Below are 20,627 nucleotides of genomic sequence, written 5' to 3' on the forward strand. Positions count from 1 at the left end.
TGAGTAACCATTTCAAAAATAGTTTCATTGTCGACTATCTTAAAAACATGAGCCAATTCGAAAAAAACTAAGTGTCGTTTCGGAATCAGGGGCCTTGAAATACCATAAAATCATTCGCACCTTTTGTGCCAAAATTTTTTTGTTGGCATGTGTAATTGATGCATTGCACGAGCTGAGATATCAATTGTGAACGAAAGCACAAATTTGTACTGATCGTGTGACGTCATTTTGTGACTCTCTTTTCATGACGTTTTTCATCAACCTTAAAGTGCCCCTGACAGGTTGGACCCAAGTATAGTAAATTTTCTAAGCATTTTCTAGCGCAAAATTATGCTTAGCGAACTTTTTAATCTTAACCTCAAAGCTCGACTAGTTAGGGCTAAATTTATACAAAACGACAGTTCCGCAGCGCCACCACAGGCGAAACTCCATATTTCACTGCTCTGGGACGACTTTGGTGGTATTACGTCATCGTGGGTGGGCGTTGTTAGCGACGGATGAAACAAATGCTTTCTAGATGTAATTGGTGGATCACAGTTTGGTCTGAGTTAGTACAAGCAGTTGCTTTTTTCGAAGATTTATTGTTTTTTGCAGTTTAATAAAACTGTACTGGATATGTTCCTACAAAACCTAAAATATACTTGAAGTGAAAAATAAAGAAATCGTACGAATCATCATTCATATTTAATTCATCATCATTCATCACTATTCATAAATAAATAAAAGTTCTCTCTCTCTCCCTCATAATGTGCCTTCAGTTGGCCATTGAAATCCGGTGTAACGGCCATCTGGACTTGAAAATTGTTTCGGATTTGCCAAACAATGCATGACGGCATCACAATCCGATTGTTGCTTCCGAGAGCACCACCTTGTAGTATCCACTCCAATAAATGCCTGTAAGCGACTAATTACCGATACTGCCTGCAAGGAAATAAAATAACTTCGTTTAGTGTGCATTCCTTAGCGTTTAGGGTATTTTTAGCCTAATGTAGCATCTTTACTCTTTTGATAGGTCTCCGTTTTCTCCTTTCGGTTTATTGTTTTTTTCTCGAGTTCTTCCGGCTCCTCATAAAAAAAAGTCCTCAGAACTGCGGGATGTAAGTGTGCCTCAAAATCGGTCAAATTGGTAACACAGCTAGATGCGTCTTTCTTCAAAAGTTCTTTCGTCTATGGCACTTCATGGCAACATACACATTCATTGGGCTGGGACACAAACTCGCACTTGTGGCAAACGCACCACCTACAGTTCCCAGCACGCCACTCATTGCTGAGAAGATCCAAATCGGGTTGGTGGTGTTAACAAAATCATCTCCAGTGAAGTGAAGAGAACATATTCGACTATTTTTGTATGGTCCATCCCACTTTCGAACACTTGAAGAAAACTTTGACTATTTTCTACTCAGCACCTTGTTTTGTTTGAAAGCATGAAAATATAGCACACGTCTTTGTCACTGACTCTGTCACATAAACAGCAATTTCCAGGCATTAGGCCTACCTCAACCATAAATTAAGTGTACTGTCTGTGAGATACTGCTGTTACACTGCAAATGGCTATAGCCAGATTAGGACAAATAAAAAATTATCCAAATTGTAGCCCTACAAGAGTTTAGAAAAACTGCAATTGCAATTGAATTGAGATGCTGTTTGATAAAAATAAACTCAATCTATTTGATCTAAACCTGATAGTAATAATAAGCTGACTTTTTCCTTTCGGTAATTCTCATTTTGCACATGCTTTAGACCAGGGGCGTGCAACTGTTTATCGCAATGGGCCACAACGTACAATTATAATGATGCTGAGGGCCAGTCTATCGAATAACACATGAATTTATATGAACAATTTATTTAATAGAAAAGTACACACAATCAAGTTACACATTGAGTTTCAGATAGCTTGAAGCTCAGTTTTGTAACAAGCTCAACGTCTTTCTTGTAACCGTGAAATACCTCTTGCTGTTTGCTCAAAGACTTTCTCAACTGCTGCATTTTGTCAACCCGTAATTGACCCACAATGCTATCATATTAGCAGAGTGTTTTGCACAGTAGTGTCGCTTGATATTGTACTCTTTCATTACTGCTATAGTGTTTTGACAAATCAGGCAAACAACATCTTGATTGTGTTGAACAACGAAGTAATTTATGCACCACTCATTGTTGAACTTCCACCTTTCATAATCAACCTTCCTTTTCTTACTTGTAGACATTTTTACTATGCTAAGCTTTTTGTAGAATAAATATTAATATATTCACCACGCTGCACCCATAAAGTAAGATTTATGTTACTGAATCATTGGTTCATTGCCAGAAGAACAAGGCGGTTTTCTACAACGCTTACTAATGACGCAACAATAATGCTAATGATGTAGCCTAATAATGCTAAAAGTCGATAATGCTAATGATGACGTTACAAATAACAACATCCTCCGATCTAACAGTGAAAAGTATTTAAAAACAATGGGCTACTTGATGAAAAATGTGCGGGCCACGTAAATGGGTACCGCGGGCCGTGCTCTGGCCCGCGGGCCGTATGTTGCACGCCTCTGCTTTAGACCAATAGAGCCCCACACATTGACGTTTTGGAGCAGTCGTACCATACTTTACCAACTCACCACAGAGAAACATTGTATCCTTCCCACCCACGGTGACGTCACAGCGAGGTTGCCGTTTTTGTTTTCGCAATTGAATGAGTGCCAGATTCGCCGATGTCAACGAAAGTTTGCAAGCGTGTAACTTATTAGCCTGTTGATATTTTTTACTATTTTCTGGTCAGGGAAGTTTGTTAGTGTCATGTCTTTGGTATCTTAGGTAAATTTAGCAAATTTATTTTCCTGTCAGAGGCACTTTAAATATCGGCTGGCTGCAAATAATGTTTCCAACACCAGTTCACACGAACCGTGTTTTTTGCTATGTTTTGCTGCCCGAAAACGGAGTTTGAAAAAAAAACAAAAAAAACGGGACTTTAGAAAGAATTTGAAAAAGAGCTTGTTAGACTTTCTGTTAAGAATTGCTGGCTGATCTACCATCGGTAAACAAAATAGATCCACTACAACCTATGCAATTTTTGTAATACAAGTATGAGTAAAAATGGATGCTTATTGTATCAAGGTTTCAATGTCGTGGAGCTGATGGAATTTAAAAAATTATTTGATCCAATGTTAATCTTCACTATTTTTATACGCAGTCCATGTCTCGTTGAAATGAAAAATTATACAATTTTTTTCAGAATTTGATTAAGTCCAGGCAGTTAAACTTGGGTCGGTTTCCTTATTTTATTGACCCTTCATGAGTAACTTTCTTCTTTGTCTTTTGTGCTGATATTTTTGCAGAATCAACTGATATCGCTAAAGGCCCTTTCTCGTTCCACCTCGCAGCACTGGAAGCAATTTTTATAAAAACTTTCAATCCAATCTTGTGCTGTCAAAAAAAAAAATCGTTTATGCCTTAAAACTTCTTCGTTAATTTTGAATTATCCGGATCAGACAAATTTACATTTCATTTTTTTCTACTATAAATACTTCATCACTTTTAGGCTAATTTTATTCTGACCACAACCAGCCCAGTAGCCGAGTTGTTTCGACTTCGGTTCTGGTGCTGGTAGATCCGAGATCGATTCCAGGTCGGGTCAAACCGAAGACTTTAAAAACGGTACCGATTGTGTTCATTCTTGCATAACGCAGTGAGAATAAGTCGGGTGATAATGTGATGATCGTAAATCTGATATTAAATTGAACCTGTGGCTAAAAGACCTTGGCTGTTGTAGAGCGATAATAAATAAAACCGCTACATTATTATTATTCTGACGACAGCTCCTAAAGAGAGTCAGATGAAAACCTGCAGCTTCGAGCTACCAAAATCTACTCACGAACTTCAAGTTTTGTACCAACCAATCCCACGTACCAATCAACTCTTCAGGTAAAACTTCTAAGAATAATCAAGCAAAGGCGCGAGCACAATCAATTACGCCAAGAGCCAACAAGCGGCTCTGGCGCTGCGTGCAGACAAACGAGTCTTCGGAACAATGACGTCATGTGATTTTAGTATTGATGGCTGTCAAATAACAAAATATATTTAACAAAAGTCGCTATGGTATAATAACAAGGGCATTGTAAAATTGGTGAAAATAATAATAATTAACCACATTTCAGCAGCCTTCTAAGGCAAACTTAGGTAGAGAGGTTAAAACAGACTTAGCTCAGTAACAGCACGACATTTACCATTATAACACAGAAATAAAGTTTGTGCTCTGGTGGACTTCACTCTTTGGATTTTGTTTTTATGCAATTATCTTGTTGTAGCTCGTTTTGTATGTTGAATCTCGTATTATTGCTAAGCTCCGTCTGTTCAAAGGAAAACATTTTCAAACTTCTTTGGACTACGGCACATCAATGAATTTCGTAATCTACTGCGACACATTCACTTATTATTACGTCATTGTTTTTTGCATTAACTTTTTGATCGAAGCTGAAAACTATAAAACAATTACCAGCGAACATTACTCAATGACAATAATTGAACGTTCAATATTCAACGTTGTTATTTGTTATTAGATTTGTTGGTAATTATTTCGTAACAATGAGTCGACAAATACTTCACGTAACAATCGATGATATTCCACTCGGGATTTCTATTGTCCCTGACTAACGTTAGTTAGCAATTGTTTAATTCCATTTTTTTTCACATAGAGGTTGGCGGTCGGCCGAGCATTGAACGTCACTGCTGCGTAGGTTGTCCAAGGTCACATACACGCAATCCTCATCTCCACTTTGACTGTTGGGTTCTCCAGAGTCCCACAACGCATCGGCATCAGTTACAAGATCGCCATTGATCCATTTCCAAGTTCCCTCCATGTCGATGTCATTCATTCCAATCCAAATAATCCATGGAGGCCTGAAACCGTCCTCGATGATCCTGACAACACAGTGAACAAAGTATGAAAGCGATGAGGCATATCGACAATAAAAAATAATCGACATCTGCTTTTAGAGGTTCATGTTGTTGAACTGTATTTTTGAACAATTACTGTAGATAAGTAATTTTTTTTATATAAAATATTTCTATGCTTTCGAAATCTTACAATATTGCAACAACCAAGCACTGAAGAGAAATATTATGAATACAGAGAAAATCGGATTTAGTTTAAAAGGTCAAAGGTCAGTTCAAAACAAGATTTCAAAACCGTGCAAAGTCTTTTAATTATTTAATAATATAAAAGTGAAACTGAACTTCCATAATTAATCTGGTCATTAAAAAATCAAACCAGAAAATTTACAATCAAATGAAAAAACTGTTGCCAGCCCGAAGCCAAACCAATTGAGATCCAGAAGATGATGCGATCTATAACTCAGCGAAATAGTATTTATTGCTACTGCAGATCCTTCTATGCATCAATAAAGTGAAAGAATTAATTTCGAGGTGAAGACTCGGAAACAAATTTAATCTAAAAAAGTACAAATACTTTTTACTCAATTCATTTCTACTACATGGAATTTCGACATGTTTGCAGTTTCATCAAGCATGTCAATCAGAATCAACTCTTTAATCGTATTGACTTTACAAAACAGTTTTGCCAGTAATTTGTGACATCACAACCTAATATTTTTGTAATTTTCACCAGTAATTAGTTAAAGACATTTTTACACTTCGCAATCTCAACTACTTGCTTCCCAACAGTTGGTAGCGTTTCTATTCTTCCTGTTTATGTTTCGGTTTGTGCATAAAAATTGTTTAACATAAAACCTAAGCAGAAAAGAATTTTCCTTCTTAATGTTTGCTGTATAGTAGGCTAGCCTACTATAGATTTAATCACTCTCCAGCTTGAATAATTAGCAAATCGCTTCGACTTTACAAACAAACGAAATTGATTTTCTTTAACAGCGAAACTTAGATAAATTTCTTTTTTATCGCAACAAAATATTTTTGTTTGATCAATGTTGATATTGAAATGGACTTTCTTTTTCTTTAGGCCTGAAGACATTTTTAAACAGGGGTACCTGTACTCATTTAGGGCAGGGCCTCCGAGAAAAAACAAGACTGGTCGGGAAACAATACGAAAAATGTGCCCTCTCTCCAAAAAAAAAAAGCAATTTTCAGCAAAAAGAAATACAACGAATTTGTATCATGTTTTATTGCCATTTTAATCCTATTTGTTTTCCTCGTTCATTATCACCTCCATATGTTCTTTCCAAATTCTTCCACGTTCTTTCTCAATGGAACCAAGTCTTCTATTTCTTCTTCTTTCCACGTCTTTTCGTCTTTCCACTTCAGAACCTTCATAAACTTGTGTACTTCGTTAAAACTGATTTTTTAGTTTGGTAAAATACTGCTCAGCTTCTTTTATCATGGCTTGGACAACTATTTTCTTTGCCCGATTTTTTTAATTGAGCTGTACTTGAGCTTAGTTTCTTCTGATCTATTTCAGCATCAATCTTTCTATGCGACTTTTTTCTCCCCAATTACTTCCCTCACATCTTCATTCCACTACCACGTATCTCCTCGATCCATCCTGCCTTTTGTTTTGCCACAAACTTCATCGCAAGCTTGCAGAACTCCACTCTTGAAGGATCCCCATGAATCAGCCACATCGTTGTGAACACGACTTTCAACTTTCTTTTTAAACCTTTCTCTTGTTTTTGCATCTTTTAACTTCCAAACTTCTTTTCTGACACTCTTTTTATTTACAGTTTTCTTCAGACCTTTCTTGTCCAAGTCGATAACCACCAACCTATGTTGAAGTTCGCATGGTATCACTTTCACATCTTTGATCAGTTTTTTTGTTTTTCCTGCATACCAACCCAAAGCCAATTACAGTTTTATTTCCACTTGCACTGAAAGTCACGTTTTCTTCCTTCCTCTTTCTTAAACCAGGTATTTGTAACACACAGGTCCTTTTTGTCGCAGAACTCAAGTAGTCGCCTTCTATCGCGATTCCTTTCTTCCACGCCAAACCCTCCATGGACACCTTCAAAGCCATCAATTTTTTTGCCAACGTGCCCAGAGTCTCCAGGACCCAATATGATTTCCTGATCACTTTTTGCGCTTCATTCATGGGCGATTTTGTCATAAATATTTCTTTTTCTGCATCGGATCTTCCATTTTAATCATCTTCATTAATTTTGCTTCAAAAAAGACTGGTCTTTATCTCTTTGTTCTGCATAGGTATGAATTACTCTACGTGCTCGAACACCATCGCCATTACTACCTCTACAACATTTTTATATAACTCTTCCTTTACTAAATCCTAATTTTTCCGATGCCAATGTCACTGCCTAACCACCACAGCTTGTGTCTCCTTCTTTTGACACGCAAAAACCTGGCTCCTTTGTCCCGCCATCGGACTTCTTGTAAACAGCAAACATCTACCTTCCTCATTCTCTTATCTTCTCTCACTTCAGTCCCTATAGTGTAGCCTACAACACAAGCTTCCCAAATTCAAACTTCCCAGTCGTACTCCTGAATTCTTAACAGCATTGTCAGAAGTTTTGAAGTTCAATCAATCAAGAACATAGTACATGTTTGAAAGATGCAAGTACAGTAGGCTAATAAAATGGCAAATGATGAAACTAAACAATCCATAACTTGGCATGTTAAAAGCCAATAAAATGAGTTTAATAAGCGATGACTAAGCAAGTCTGACGTGAGCACGTAAAGCTCATCTGCTGACTTGGCAGTAGCTGAAATGGAATGGCTGATTTGTCGCATGCCGAGCGGTCCGACTACCCTTGCACAAGTCTATGTCTTATAGCCTATAGGGACAGTACATTACGGAACGCGCAACTCCGTTGTTCCGCCAACATTATTTAAAAAACGTAACCCTTCTAGTGTTGCGGATAAGCCAAAAGCGGATGTAGTTTCGCATCCCTATGATCTACCATCCCTATTCTTATAATACATGTTGCATGCAAGTGAATTTGTTGAATTGTTCTCTTCTCTTCATATGGATTGCAAGGTCTGAAATCAAAGCTTAATAAATGAATAGGCTAAATAAAATTGAATTTCATTGGCCAATAGGAGTTTTTTTACGTGGCATGGTCTTTGCCACAAGAATCTTACAGTTAAGGTAGGCTAACGTGTGAATGAGGAATTGAATCTACCTAAAAGGAAGAAAGAACTATGTTTATTCCAAAAGAATGTGAAGACTTATCCAGAAATTACAATTTGAAAACTTCCAAGCCACCATGATTTTACTATTTGGCAAGACGGCAACAGACAGCGTTTTAAAGCTTAAACTCTTTATGTTATTTGCTAGCCAGATAGTTGGCCGGATTAAGTATTTGAAATTTTTATTCTGTTGAAAGATGTTCTATCACTGTTGCAAGATGTTCTTCAATTTATTAGTCAGCCTAAATTGCGATTCAAAGTAATTCAATTTTGCAAGTACAAACCAGGCCAAAGTTGGAAAACTTGAAATCATAACTGAGCCTACATTGCGATCAAAACCACTTACTTCAATATAATTAGTTCTTGCCAGTATAAACCATACCAAAAATTGCAAAACTGTAATTCTATTTTAATATCATAATGGAATGACGTTAAGGAGAAATTTCCTCCTTCTAAGGGGCGTGAACGGCTTCCTGATTTCTGATTAGTCAATTCCTCTTAGTGCCGAATATCAGCAGGTTTTACAAATAATACGCTTACGGTATATGTCGTTGTATTATGTAATGTGTTAGGCGAAAGTGGGCAAGGGGCAAGGACATTTCACTGAATTTCATGGGGTAGCCTACGAGTACAAAAAATTTAACAAACTCTGTTTTAGTCAATTTGGTTACAAAAGTATTTTTATATTTTTAATGGATAAACTGATTTGTTAGTAATCTTACAACTTTTGCAAACAGTGCTTGTAGCCTCACCTTCTATTCTCTATAGTTCTGACGCCGAAAACTGCCAAATCAGCTCCAATTCCTTGGCAAGATTGTCTGCTTGCGTTATAATTTTGTCTGTCACGTAATAGTTTGTATTGGTATCCATTGGCCAGTCCAATCCATCCGTTATCTAATTTTGCAAATCCGTTTCGCATTGCTGAGAAAAGAATTTTATAATGTTTAGTTGAGATATTAATGTTGGATCCACCAGATCTTCTATCTTGCTTGTTGCTTAGTTTAGTAGAACTAGGTCGTAACCACCAAGGGCTTGATGCGGCTTGATACAAGGAATAACAGCTTGAATGGTTTATCGATATTGTCGGATTAAAATCATACGATAAGCGAAATTTTAACTTCTATCTATTGGCAGCTTTGATGAGAATAAAATATCTTCTTGGTAGTAGGAGAGATCGAACTGCAGCCTGCACTTGACCGTCATATAAATCCAAATCAGGAAATGGCACAATGTAAGAGCCGTCCATGCAGCATCTCATTACAACAAGTTTTGAGATCCAGCACAAAAGGACGCGGCATTTCTTTACACAATTGCCATGGGTATAATGCAGAAGCGCTGATCCCATTCTACGCCTGCGTCAGCATGCAAGTCATGCCATAGAAATGAAACATAAAATAACGTAAAAACAACGTAACACATATCCCAGAAGGGGCAATCGAACCGCCGGAACAATGTTTGATATTTGTTCAAAAGTTGTTGAAAATCATTTGATTGTTTACAGCCTTTACTGCTATTCCATACGTTTCGATGCAGTGTATTTTCGTGGGCGAAGAACAAAATTGTGCGTTGTGTTTCAAACCATTCAACTACCCATCTGTTAGTTTTCTAGGCATTTTACTGAATGAAAATTTGTCATGGAAATTTCATATGATTCACTTGCTACAAAAAGTGCGACAAAATTTCGTAATAATCTGCAAGATTAAACCTTACTAAATACCACAAACTTGATTTCTCTCTATCATTCTCTCATTGAAAGCAATCTAAGATAGTGCATTAGTGCTTGGGAGCATGGTCATGTTACCATTGTAAACAAACTGCCTAAAAACTTTAACTCACTATTTCAACCTAACAGCAACTTGCATCACATATCAACTAGAAGTAGCAATCGATTTTTTCTCCCTATTATTCTAAAAAGTTAGCCCAACAATCCATCCAATTTAGTGGAGTTAAAGTCTGGAACGATCTCCCCAAACACATTATTGAAATCGAAACCTATTCATTATTCTGCAGCAAACTGAAAACCCATCTGCGAACTGAAATTCAAGCTGATTAGCATATGTCTATTGTGTAGTTGATACCACTTTTGTATATTTAATCTATGTTCAAGGACTACTGTTTGACACCAAGTAGGCTACCTCACCTGCTTAGCTTATTACAGCTGTCATCTGTCGTGCGTCTGCCATCACCACCAAAAATTGTTCAATTTCAATAGGCTGCTATTAGATGCGAATATGTTACCAATGCAATACGCCTTTAATTAGCCGAACTACGTATATTGTACTTGTTCGCATACCGGTAACCTTATAACTCTCTGCTACTTTGTTTGTTTCATATCTTTATCCTGCATTGCGGAAAAGCGGACTTGAGCGCTATGCATCGGTGTACGCCTTCCGACGTACGCCTGACCCACGCTGCAGCCGACGGCGATGTCTGTTTCCGGTTGTCTACTCTACTTATGACTTAAAATTGGTACTACCCATTACTCGAAATCGATCACTGGGTAGAGGCAATTATCGTGAAGTTTCTTGCCCAGAGAAACAACAGCAAGTGCGGGTGGCTGGAGTCGAACATGCAGGCTCTCGGCTGCGAGCCCAACGCGCTAACCACTCTGTTGTGTACTAACTACTGTAACTACTTTGTTGTGTAGATTTGTTTGACAAGAGTAGGCTACTACAACAATGAAGTTGCATCACTCTCCAGTAGTTTGGTTGGAAATTCATTGAAAAACTCCAAAGAAACTCCATCCCTCTCCGATACCGAAGTCACCCGCATGCCATCAAGACCATTTTCACATCTTCTTCACTACATTTTTCATCATTCATGAACATTGCTTTGATATCATGCTCAAATAATAAGTTAATTAATCTAAATTCCTGTACCCATCAGTTATCGATTCCTATTTAAAAACCATATCACTGTCGTTGCTGCAAACATTTCATTTTATTTAAAATGAAATACTGTACATAGTTTCTGTATTATACGCTTAGTAGGCTACTGTACGTTTATTCTTAAATGCTCGTGTTTTTGATTTTTTTTTTGTGTTGGTTGTAGGGTTCAGGCGTCCCCGCATGGTTTCATCAACTGGCACACCTCCAGTTGCTTTAGGTATGTGGAGCCAACTAGTTCGTTCAACTAATTCATCTATTTTAAACTGTTAGGTTTGGTGGCCGTGCTTAAGTTTACTTTCATCAACGTATGCTTTAAATTTACATCGCATGCACGTTTTAAACTTCTTTGGTTTTGTCGCCTTTTCCTTCAGTTGGTTTTTGTTCCCTTTCACTATTTGTAACTTTATCATTGCTGTGGTTTTCCGACAAAGAAAAAATAAATTGAATTTAATTTAATTGTCTAACTAGGATTTCTACTGACACCAACGGAGGCTACAGTCTGTTATAAATTTTACAGTATATTGCAGTTTGCAAAGGAAGATGGTTGTTTTATTGGACACTCAGGTGGATCTGTTCGAAAATGCTTTTGCAGCCTATACTTCATTGATCATTAACGCGCGTGCCCTGAATTAAATAGCGGTCTTGCACCCAATAAATAGTATTATTGCAATAATATGATATTTGTCAAATGAAGGGACGACTGATTAGGGACGACTGATTGCAGCGGTGGGTCTCACTATAGTACGGTCATAAAACATCTTCGAAGAAGCTTAGACAGCCAAGGGCGTAACAACCCATCTTTAACCCGTCCCTCTCACTCATCTGAAACGGCCCGATGCGGGAAAAGTGATTGTAGCGGGGTTTCTTTTACCGTCCCTCTCTGTTGACCCACTCGCCCTGGGATGACGGGATTGCAGCGGCCCATCCCAAGAAGACTCTGAGGTCAGCTAAAGCTACCCTTCCTCTGGCCGCTGCTCTTTGACATCTCCGCCAAATGAGATGTCAGACTGCAGTGGCCCGTTTTCCACAAACAGGTGCTCTTCTTCAAGTGGGCAACAAGAAGAAACACACACACAAACAAACTTAATTAAAATCAACTCCCTATCAAAACGCGCTAGTTCTCGAGCTTGACCCGTCATCTCCTAGTCTGCTCCAACATCAGCAAGAGGAAAGTCGAGACAGGCAGATCAGCTTGAGGCAGCCAATAACCGAAAAAAAAGCCCAGCCTCATGGGCGAAACACGTGTATATCGCTGAGTTCTTGCTACACTCGACTGCCGAGAAACACAGGAATTGTTTTTTTGCTGAAATAGTCTTCCATGATGTTTTTGTTCCGGTCAAGTTGCCTAAGGTTCTCATGTTGCTGAATGATTATGTCGAGTGATGTCAAAATATCAATTATTATTACTCTGGCTGAAGAAGTAGGCTTAATTGTGACGTTTGGCTTCGATCACCGCAAGCTCGCGCGAGAAACTAAATTAGTCTCGCGCTTGCCTTCAGATGATCTCACATTTTTTTGTAAGTTCCACGATGCATTTTTTGACCACGGGTAGAAAAATTCAGACAGTTTTAGTTTGGTTGAGTTACAGAACGGTCGTTTATTTTGCTTATCACTAGAGTAGAGAAAATGAAGAAATAAAACGAAAAGTGCACATTTGTTTCTTATTATTTGCATGGCGTTAAAAACTTAGACCAAAGAAAGGAAAGAGAACAAGCCCGTTTGAGCACATAATAACAGATATAAAGTCTAAGCTATTTGTGTTTACCTGTATATTGGGACACCAGTCTTCCTTCTAATGCCACTATCCTGTCTGAAAAATAAATAAATTTGTTGCCATTTTTAGACACATAAAAGAAACGGAGTAATGCCAAAAAATTATCGAAGTTAAAATTGAATTACCGTAAAACCTCTATTTGAGCGCCACCTCTATTTGAACGTCACCTCTAATAGAACGCCACTTTTAAAGAAGGGTTGAAAAATAGAGCGTCTCCCTCTAATTGAACGCCACCTCCAATAGAACACCACTTTGCGTGTTGCCAATCCTGGGGCCTGACAGGTTGCTTCAATTTTAAACTAAAAACAAACGAATTTTAAACTAAAAATTACCTGTATATACCGGTAAATGTGTTTGGTGTTTTTTCTTTTCATTAATAAACTTTATTTCAAAATTCTGACCAGCTAGTCGAAAAGTAGAGCGCCATCCTCTAATTGAACGTCACCTCTAATAGAACGCCACTTTTAAACAAGAGTTGAAAAATAGACCGCCATGGCGGTGAAATAGAGGTTTTACGATATGTTACATTTTAAGAAAAATTGAAATAGAAAGTTACATCATGGCCATGGTTACATATAGCTGACTTATTTGTGAGTTGTTCATTCAGAGACGATATTTCATCTGAAACAGTGAATCAACAATACGAATTCAATAATCATCACAATTATATTAACAATAGCAGATGAAAGTGTACATCAATCACTCAATAACTGGTTTATTTCTTCTCAAATTATCACGACAAATACACTGATACATTACATAGAAGTGAAAGAGGAAGGAAGAGAAAGACCTTATGAGGTCACCAAGTCAGCTTCCACCCAGGCAGCAGTATTTTACAAAAAAAAATTACCAACGAAAATTATACTGAAAACACTTAGAGAAAATAATAAAACGTTGAATAAGGTTACAATCGCAATGTGACGGTTAGTAAATGCATGCCAAAACATGAGAAACATTTCTATGAACATAACGTAACAACAAAAACACATAAATCAAACAAAACACAAATAATATCCCAAACTCAGCAACTACAAAAGTTTGGTACTGTCAGAGCGCTTGAGCTGAAAACGGTAATTGAAAGTTAATACGCACACAGCAAGTTAATAGATAGACAGCAATAATGTCTTTTCACACAACGTTTTACATTGTTTAAACACAAAGTTAAAATAAACAGTTTCTATTTGCCTGATTGGTTGGTAAGTTGTTCCTGCAGCGAAAATATTTCTTCTGAAACAATAACAACACGAAATTACTAATCATCACATTTATATCAAAAATAACAAAATGAAAGTGTGCTGTGCATCAGCAGTCACCTATGTCTACAACTACAACCACACTGCAACTGACAGAGTGCTTGAATAGCAAACGGTGCCGAAGAGTCAGCATACCCGATAAATTGTAGCAATGCCACAAAGTTTAACAATTTAGTTCAGGGGTGTGCAACGTGCGGCCCGCGGGCCAAATGTGGCCCGCGAAGAAAAATTGTGCGGCCTGCGAAGATGTACCAATTTTGAATTGTGTGCGGCCCGCGAAACGTGTTTATAATTTAGTTTAGTCTGGTACATGTGAACAATTCATTGTGGAGTGGATTATTGTAATTTCACACCTTCTGTTAACCATTTTAGAAATTTCCCACCGGCCACCGCTAATCCGTTGTATTTAATTATCTGGAACGTCAGAAGATCAGAGGTGGAGCCCTGCTATTGTCTCTGGCTTTGTCGCGTTTTTATTTGATCTCTTGCTTTAGACCTTTTGTAGAGCCGGCTTGCGTCAAATTTAGCAGTTGCCTAATGTAGGCCTAGCCTAGGCTATAGGCCTACAAGCAGTTGGATCAGAACAACTTCAGCCTAGCGGCCCATTCCTTGCCAAATTTGTTGAACCAGTCAAAATAGAAAATTTGTTAAAATTAGAAGTAAAAAAGTAGAGACATTGGAAGAAAAAAAATTGAAAAAGTGGCAATTGAAAAGGGCAAAACAAAACAATTGAATGAACTCAATGTAAGACTGCAGCAAAAAAACAGTATGCGAATGAGATGTATGGTCACATAAAAGGCTTTATGAACAAATTACGACTTTGGAAAGCCACATACAGACAGGAAGTCTTTTCCACTTTCCAACTTTGAGACACCATGGAATGCATCCTGAGAAGAAAACTGAATCTGCAGACCAACTTGAAAAATTGTTGTAGGCCTATGAATTTTTGGCTCGTTTCAAGGACTTTAAATCTCATGAGCATTTGTTTGGTATATTCTCTTCGGCATTCAACACAGACATTAACAAAGCACCAGAAGATATAACTTGAACTGATTGATCTTCAAGAGAAAACAGATTTGAAAGCAAAGTATTTAGAAATGAATCTTGGCGATTTTTACCGAAAACATCTCAACCAAGATGACTTTCCACATTTGAAAAAATTTATGGCTTCAAAAATGGCTCTTTTTAGCTCAACGTATTTGTGCGAACAATTTTTTCTAAAATGGGCGTCATAAAATCTCCCTATCGATCGGTTCTGACAGACGAACACTTGGAAAATGGACTTCAAATAATTCGCTTTATTGCTAGCACTTCCATTGAAGTAAATTTGGAAAAATCCGTGGGGAAAAGAAGCCAGCTGCAAATTTCTCACTGAACTCGTTTAAAGACTGTGTGACAATAGATTTAAATAGCAGTTTTCTTCAGAAATTTATACGTCTTAACTTATTATTTCTGCAAGGAGATCCCCTAATAATACCATATGAATAACAAAAAACTACTTTTTTGTGCCTGCAACTACTAGAAATCATATGTCAAATAAACATGCGGCCCGCGGTTTCACCCAGTTGTTTATATCTGGCCCTCCTGTAAAAAAGGTTGCACACCCCTGATTTAGTTCTTTAAATTAAGAATTAAGGAATGTGTGGATTTGAAAATTGATCATTGGTGTTTCAATACTTTACATCACACATTTGAAGATAATAAATGTGACAACAATGCTTTCGTGACATTCGTTTTTATTTTTGGTTTAGCATTGAGACATTTTATTTGAAAGTTTCTTTGTAATAGAAGCGTTTTTTTTACAAATTACAAAATTGTTGATAATTTTAATCTTTAAACTCATCATCAACAAATCAATCCATTCTCACTATTTTTGTTTTAACTTTTACATTTCGATTCCAGTCTTCTTTCCTGGTTCACTATCTGATCTGAAAGCTAATTGCTAAAGCTAAGTTGATTGCTAATACTTGGGGAATATAACGAGGCCCATAGCCTACGTTTTACTTTTTTTATCTGCAATTTCTATCATCTAGCAAACAACACGTTTAACAATAATAATAACAAAAACATTAACTAGGACAGTGACGTACCAATGTGAAACTCAGGCAGCAAATCAGTAAACAATAATAATTCAATCAAACACAAAAGCAACAATTTACTTTCAACGATCTGCTTGGTAATTTGCTTTATCTCTTCTTTCTTGCTCTCACCGAAAAAATTCTGTCCACCTTGCTGGATGTTTGAGTGGACATAGACGGTCTCAGAACACTTGCTGCTTGGTGGAGATTCCTTCTCAGGATCAAATGTTCTGCATAAAGTCGTCGGCTCTTCGTGGCTTGCTGGAATTGAAAGGCAAAGAGCTAAAACTGCGCATTCAACAAACTTGTTCATTTTGATCTTAGAAATGTGCGACAAAAATAGGTTTTAAATTATGACTTGTACTTTGAGACAACAACTGTCAAAATGATCTATTTGTTCCATTGCGGACAAAATATATCCGCGCTTCACTCCATACATGAACTTAAAATTGCTTCATTTACGTCACATCCGTTAAAACACCATGAAGCTTATTTTGCTTCTTTTGATGATAACCACGATTGTCATCAGAAGCACTTAGGTCTACCGATGACGTCATGCTTCAGAAGATTGATTCAATGCATGTGCGATAATCGTGGTGAGGTTTGAGTCTGCTTTCATTCCATTGCAAATGTTTGGCATCCACCTCACCCAATAGTTAAGCGGCAATAACAACCGCATTCTCATTCAATGTTATTTAACTGTATTGGACAGTCATTAAACACTAAACAAAATGTTTCAATTTATTTTGGTTTCGTTTTATTTTGAAAGCAAGTCTGTTCTGCTTTGATTTGTCAATTATTCGTTCATAGAATCACAACAACAACCAACTATCGAAATGTTTTACTTCAACAAAAGCTTCTTTGACTTCACTTTGTTTTGTTGGAAATTGATCCTAGGACTGGGAAAGCTTCTTGTAGAGCTTACACTGCACTTTTGTTCGTCGCACACGTTATTTCGCCAAAATCATTTAATCAAAAACTAGATTTCTATAGAAGTTAAAGTTAACTTACAAAGTTTTAATGAAACTCTCTTGGTTTAAAACTGTCTCAAACCATTTCCTTTATAACCATAGAAAGATTTCACTAATTTATTTTCGACAAAGTTTACATCGTGTTGGGAATTAAGGAAAATTTGAAAATCCGTCGGAAGTGTCCCCACCTTTCTCTATTTAGCATCTACTTGAGCCAAAATGCATTGAAAAAATTGTTCTTTTGACCGTGCTTGGAAAAAGTAGGGACATTTTTGTTCAAACCTGGTATAGTTTGGTAAACTACCGGTATTTGCTTGAAGCAGACAGGTTTACAATAACAGTAATAAGTAAATTTCCTATGCACATGTGAGTGTTTTGTGAGCGTTTTTTTTTTGACGAAAATATATTTCTTCCGCTCTAAAATCAGAACATTCAGTTCTAGATGTGTAGTCTGCGTGCGTCAAGAATTTCAAATATATTGTGATTCATACTCTTTTTTACTTCAAACATTTGTCTTTCCGCGTTAATTGATAACATTTAAGTTGTTTTGTTTTGTTGCATTTTCAGATCATGCGTGATCGTTTGGAACTAGTGATTTCATTTGCACTCCACTTGTGTAGCTGCCAACAACAGCATTGCTCTGTTGCCTGATGTAGGTTGGAAGTCAATTGGGTCTGATTGAAGAATCTTCGGCAGAAACGTGCATTATCACAAAATTGCGAGGTACGTTGTATTGAACCTTACTAGAAATCGATAAAAGAAGAATTCATCATTATGTAAAGTGTAGCTAAGTACTTCGACAATATGTAGGACTTTACAACTAAGTTGAGATTACCAATCAATATGTCATTAACAAAAGTGATTTATGTTTATTATTGAAATCTACAAAGCGAGAAAAAAATCCAAGCTTTTTAGCCAGCAGAGTCATAGCGTTGGTAGGCAATCTATCGCTATGTGAGTAGGGCCTAAGCCATGTTGCCGAGTTGGTTTTAGCGTCATACCTACTAACGAACAATATAGCGAAAGGCATAACTCATTTGAATGCAGCATATATATTGAAAAAAATGACACAGTAGATTAAAATATATGCAGGGCGTTTTTACATTTTTTAACTATATCCATTATCTCAAAAAAAGAAAATCAATTAAAAACCGGCTATAGCTAAGCCTGGTGTAATGTATGATAAAAAAAAATTGAACTGTCAACTTTGTTTTGCTGTTGTATGTTTTGTTTCCTGTGTTTTCGTACACGGCCAAGTTGACGACTGTAGAGTTATTATTAGACTGCACTACCTCAGAGGTTGTGAGTAGTTTTACGTTATTGAAAATATATATGCAAGGACAAAATTTCGGCAAATTTGGTTCGCCTCCCCCCCCCCAAAAAATGTTTTACTCTCATACGGCCATGTTTGTAGGCGACTCCCGTGATGACCAGTTCAGGCTGTATCCTTGCGTTATTTGAATAAAAGCTGCACAGTCGATAATCGAACAAAGGTCTCGTGCCCGGACCACCCCTTTACAACCCCAGTAGGCTACCTAGGAGTGTCATCGTCTTGCCGACAACCCAGATATGAGCGCGTAGCTCATTCTATGCAACACCAGCCACAATGTGTTGCAGTGTGGTTTTCAAACAACGTTACAGGACTTGCAGGTACGGTAATAACTTTTTTTCCTTGACATCACTCACTATTTGATTCTTTCATGTTCAAAAGCTTTCTGTTGTTGGGCTTGGTGTATATGTACCATGTTACAGACTGAACGTTTACAACTGGAAAGGTAGGCTACATTCTTAGTGGGTTAGGTATCAAGTTGCCCAAGTGGATGATTGGAAGCATAAAAAACAAAGAAAACATTTTTTTTTTAAAAAAACATTGAAAAATTATAATTAAAGTAGCTTGCTTTCAAATGCAACTCCAAAGGTTCCTAATAATCACATATGACAATACAATTGTTAAGTGGTACAGTAGAAAATATGCCCTCAATACAAGACAAAATGCATGCATTCAAGTTCCATCAAAGATAAGGATATGGTAGTCCTGAGTCCGCGCCGATAGCTCAATATTGACCAATCCCTTGATTTCACGAATGAAGAAACTTCAAGATGAAGCAGCGTTGATGGTTCGATTCTCAGGGTGCGTACTTGAGGCTTGAGCAACGCGTTTCAAGGAAAGCTCGTCATTCAGCGGCACTTAATGGAAGAAATAAAACCTGTTGAATCACGATATGCACAACGTATTGTTGGCTTTTTGCTCGTTGAGACTTTGAGATCATTTAGGGTGTTTCTATCTCGAGTATAATTGCCTACAATTTAAACTAGTCCGGTATATTGAAGTTAAATGTATTTTACAATAATCAAGGTTTCAAATTCCTACTCGGGAAATTAAGAAATACTCATCCTCTCTACTCAATTGGTTTATTACGACGGGTGTCAGAAAAGCGACATTCTCCAACGTGAAGTTTACTTTTTGTTCGAGAGTCGTTCCTCTTCTGTTTTGAAAGTCTTCTTTTAAAATGGAAATCCTTTCGGTTTATATAGAGGATGAGTTACTTTTTAATTTCCCGCCTTGTTTCGTAATGAAGTGCTTTTTAACAGCAACATTGCGGTAGGGTTTATGAAAGCGGAAACGTTACGCAGTCAAGTCGCTTCCTAAATACGGAAGCGTGACCTGAATTCCGCGAGAGCAGAGTTTAGGTTTTGAATTTGTGCAGTTGCAATGTATTCGCAATTCTCATCGGTTTCGACCAAATGTTCTAATAATTGGAATTTGTCAGTTGGAAACATGATACAGTATTGTTTGGTAAATTTTATTCGCTTTGCATCCCAACCATTGAAACAGATGGTTGGGTGCTGTACAGGTTGATTTATTAGGCTACTTATGACTCCCTTGTCCATTGGATTTCTTGTAGCCTACAATATTTTTCGTTCCCCCACGTTAATGATGAAAAATAAAATAGTCAATTCCGCTTAATTGGACCCGACGTGGTTCGATTATGCGGATTGACTGCAAACACAATATGGTTGTTTGTTTATTATTTAGACTATATATTGCGATATTTTAAAGTTAATTAGCTATTAAAGCACACATCAATAAAAACAATTTTAATCAGGCTTTTTCTCTGGGTAAGAGCGAGCATTGTTACAAATATCATCTTCAATTTCAGCCTGTGGTAGTCCACTATTGAGCGAAGGCGTTTTCCTTTTCCTGCTAATCTTACAAATATCAACCCTTCATAATTTTGGTCAACATAAAATCGTCATTTTTGTTTGACAGATGGAAATAAATTATTTTGGGCACGTTTTTTATTTTTGTAACTTTACCACTGTAAAAGAAACGAACATTAGAACATTACATTATTGAAAGAAGCTGACTATATGACCAAATGGCCTTTCGCTGCTCCTGAATAATCAGATTGTATTGTACAACACTGACGCGTACTCTATGTTTGTGAATTGTATGTTATTGTGATGTAAGCTTATTGTGTACTATCCAAGAACCTGACCAGCAGATAAAGTTATTTTGTCTCTTTTCTCTCTCCATGTAGAAAGAATGGTTCTTTCCTGCAATC

General features: G+C 37.2%; 1 protein-coding gene across 1 annotated transcript; it reads right to left on the reverse strand.

The window, feature by feature from the left end:
• Positions 1 to 4,658: 4,658 nt before the first annotated feature.
• LOC145784086 (C-type lectin lectoxin-Enh4-like) lies at positions 4,659 to 16,403 on the reverse strand. Its single transcript, XM_082595838.1, has 3 exons — positions 16,172 to 16,403; positions 8,850 to 9,018; positions 4,659 to 4,908 (listed from the first exon to the last, which is right to left on the reverse strand). The coding sequence occupies exons 1-3, from the start codon at positions 16,401 to 16,403 to the stop codon at positions 4,659 to 4,661; spliced, it is 651 nt and encodes a 216-aa protein (XP_082451964.1).
• Positions 16,404 to 20,627: the final 4,224 nt, after the last annotated feature.

Source organism: Aplidium turbinatum, chromosome 15, assembly GCF_918807975.1.
Source record: "Aplidium turbinatum chromosome 15, kaAplTurb1.1, whole genome shotgun sequence".
Taxonomy (NCBI): domain Eukaryota; kingdom Metazoa; phylum Chordata; class Ascidiacea; order Aplousobranchia; family Polyclinidae; genus Aplidium; species Aplidium turbinatum.

What these genes read in the sequence shown, in the direction of transcription:
- LOC145784086 (XM_082595838.1), bottom strand. Translation starts at nt 16,403, where the DNA reads ATGAACAAGTTTGTTGAATGCGCAGTTTTAGCTCTTTGCCTTTCAATT. An exon ending in TACCAAGCAGATCGTTGAAA is followed by an intron (nt 9,019 to 16,171) that starts GTAAATTGTTGC and finishes TTCTTTTCTCAG; the next exon opens with CAATGCGAAACGGATTTGCA. An exon ending in AGAACTATAGAGAATAGAAG is followed by an intron (nt 4,909 to 8,849) that starts GTGAGGCTACAA and finishes CTGTGTTGTCAG; the next exon opens with GATCATCGAGGACGGTTTCA.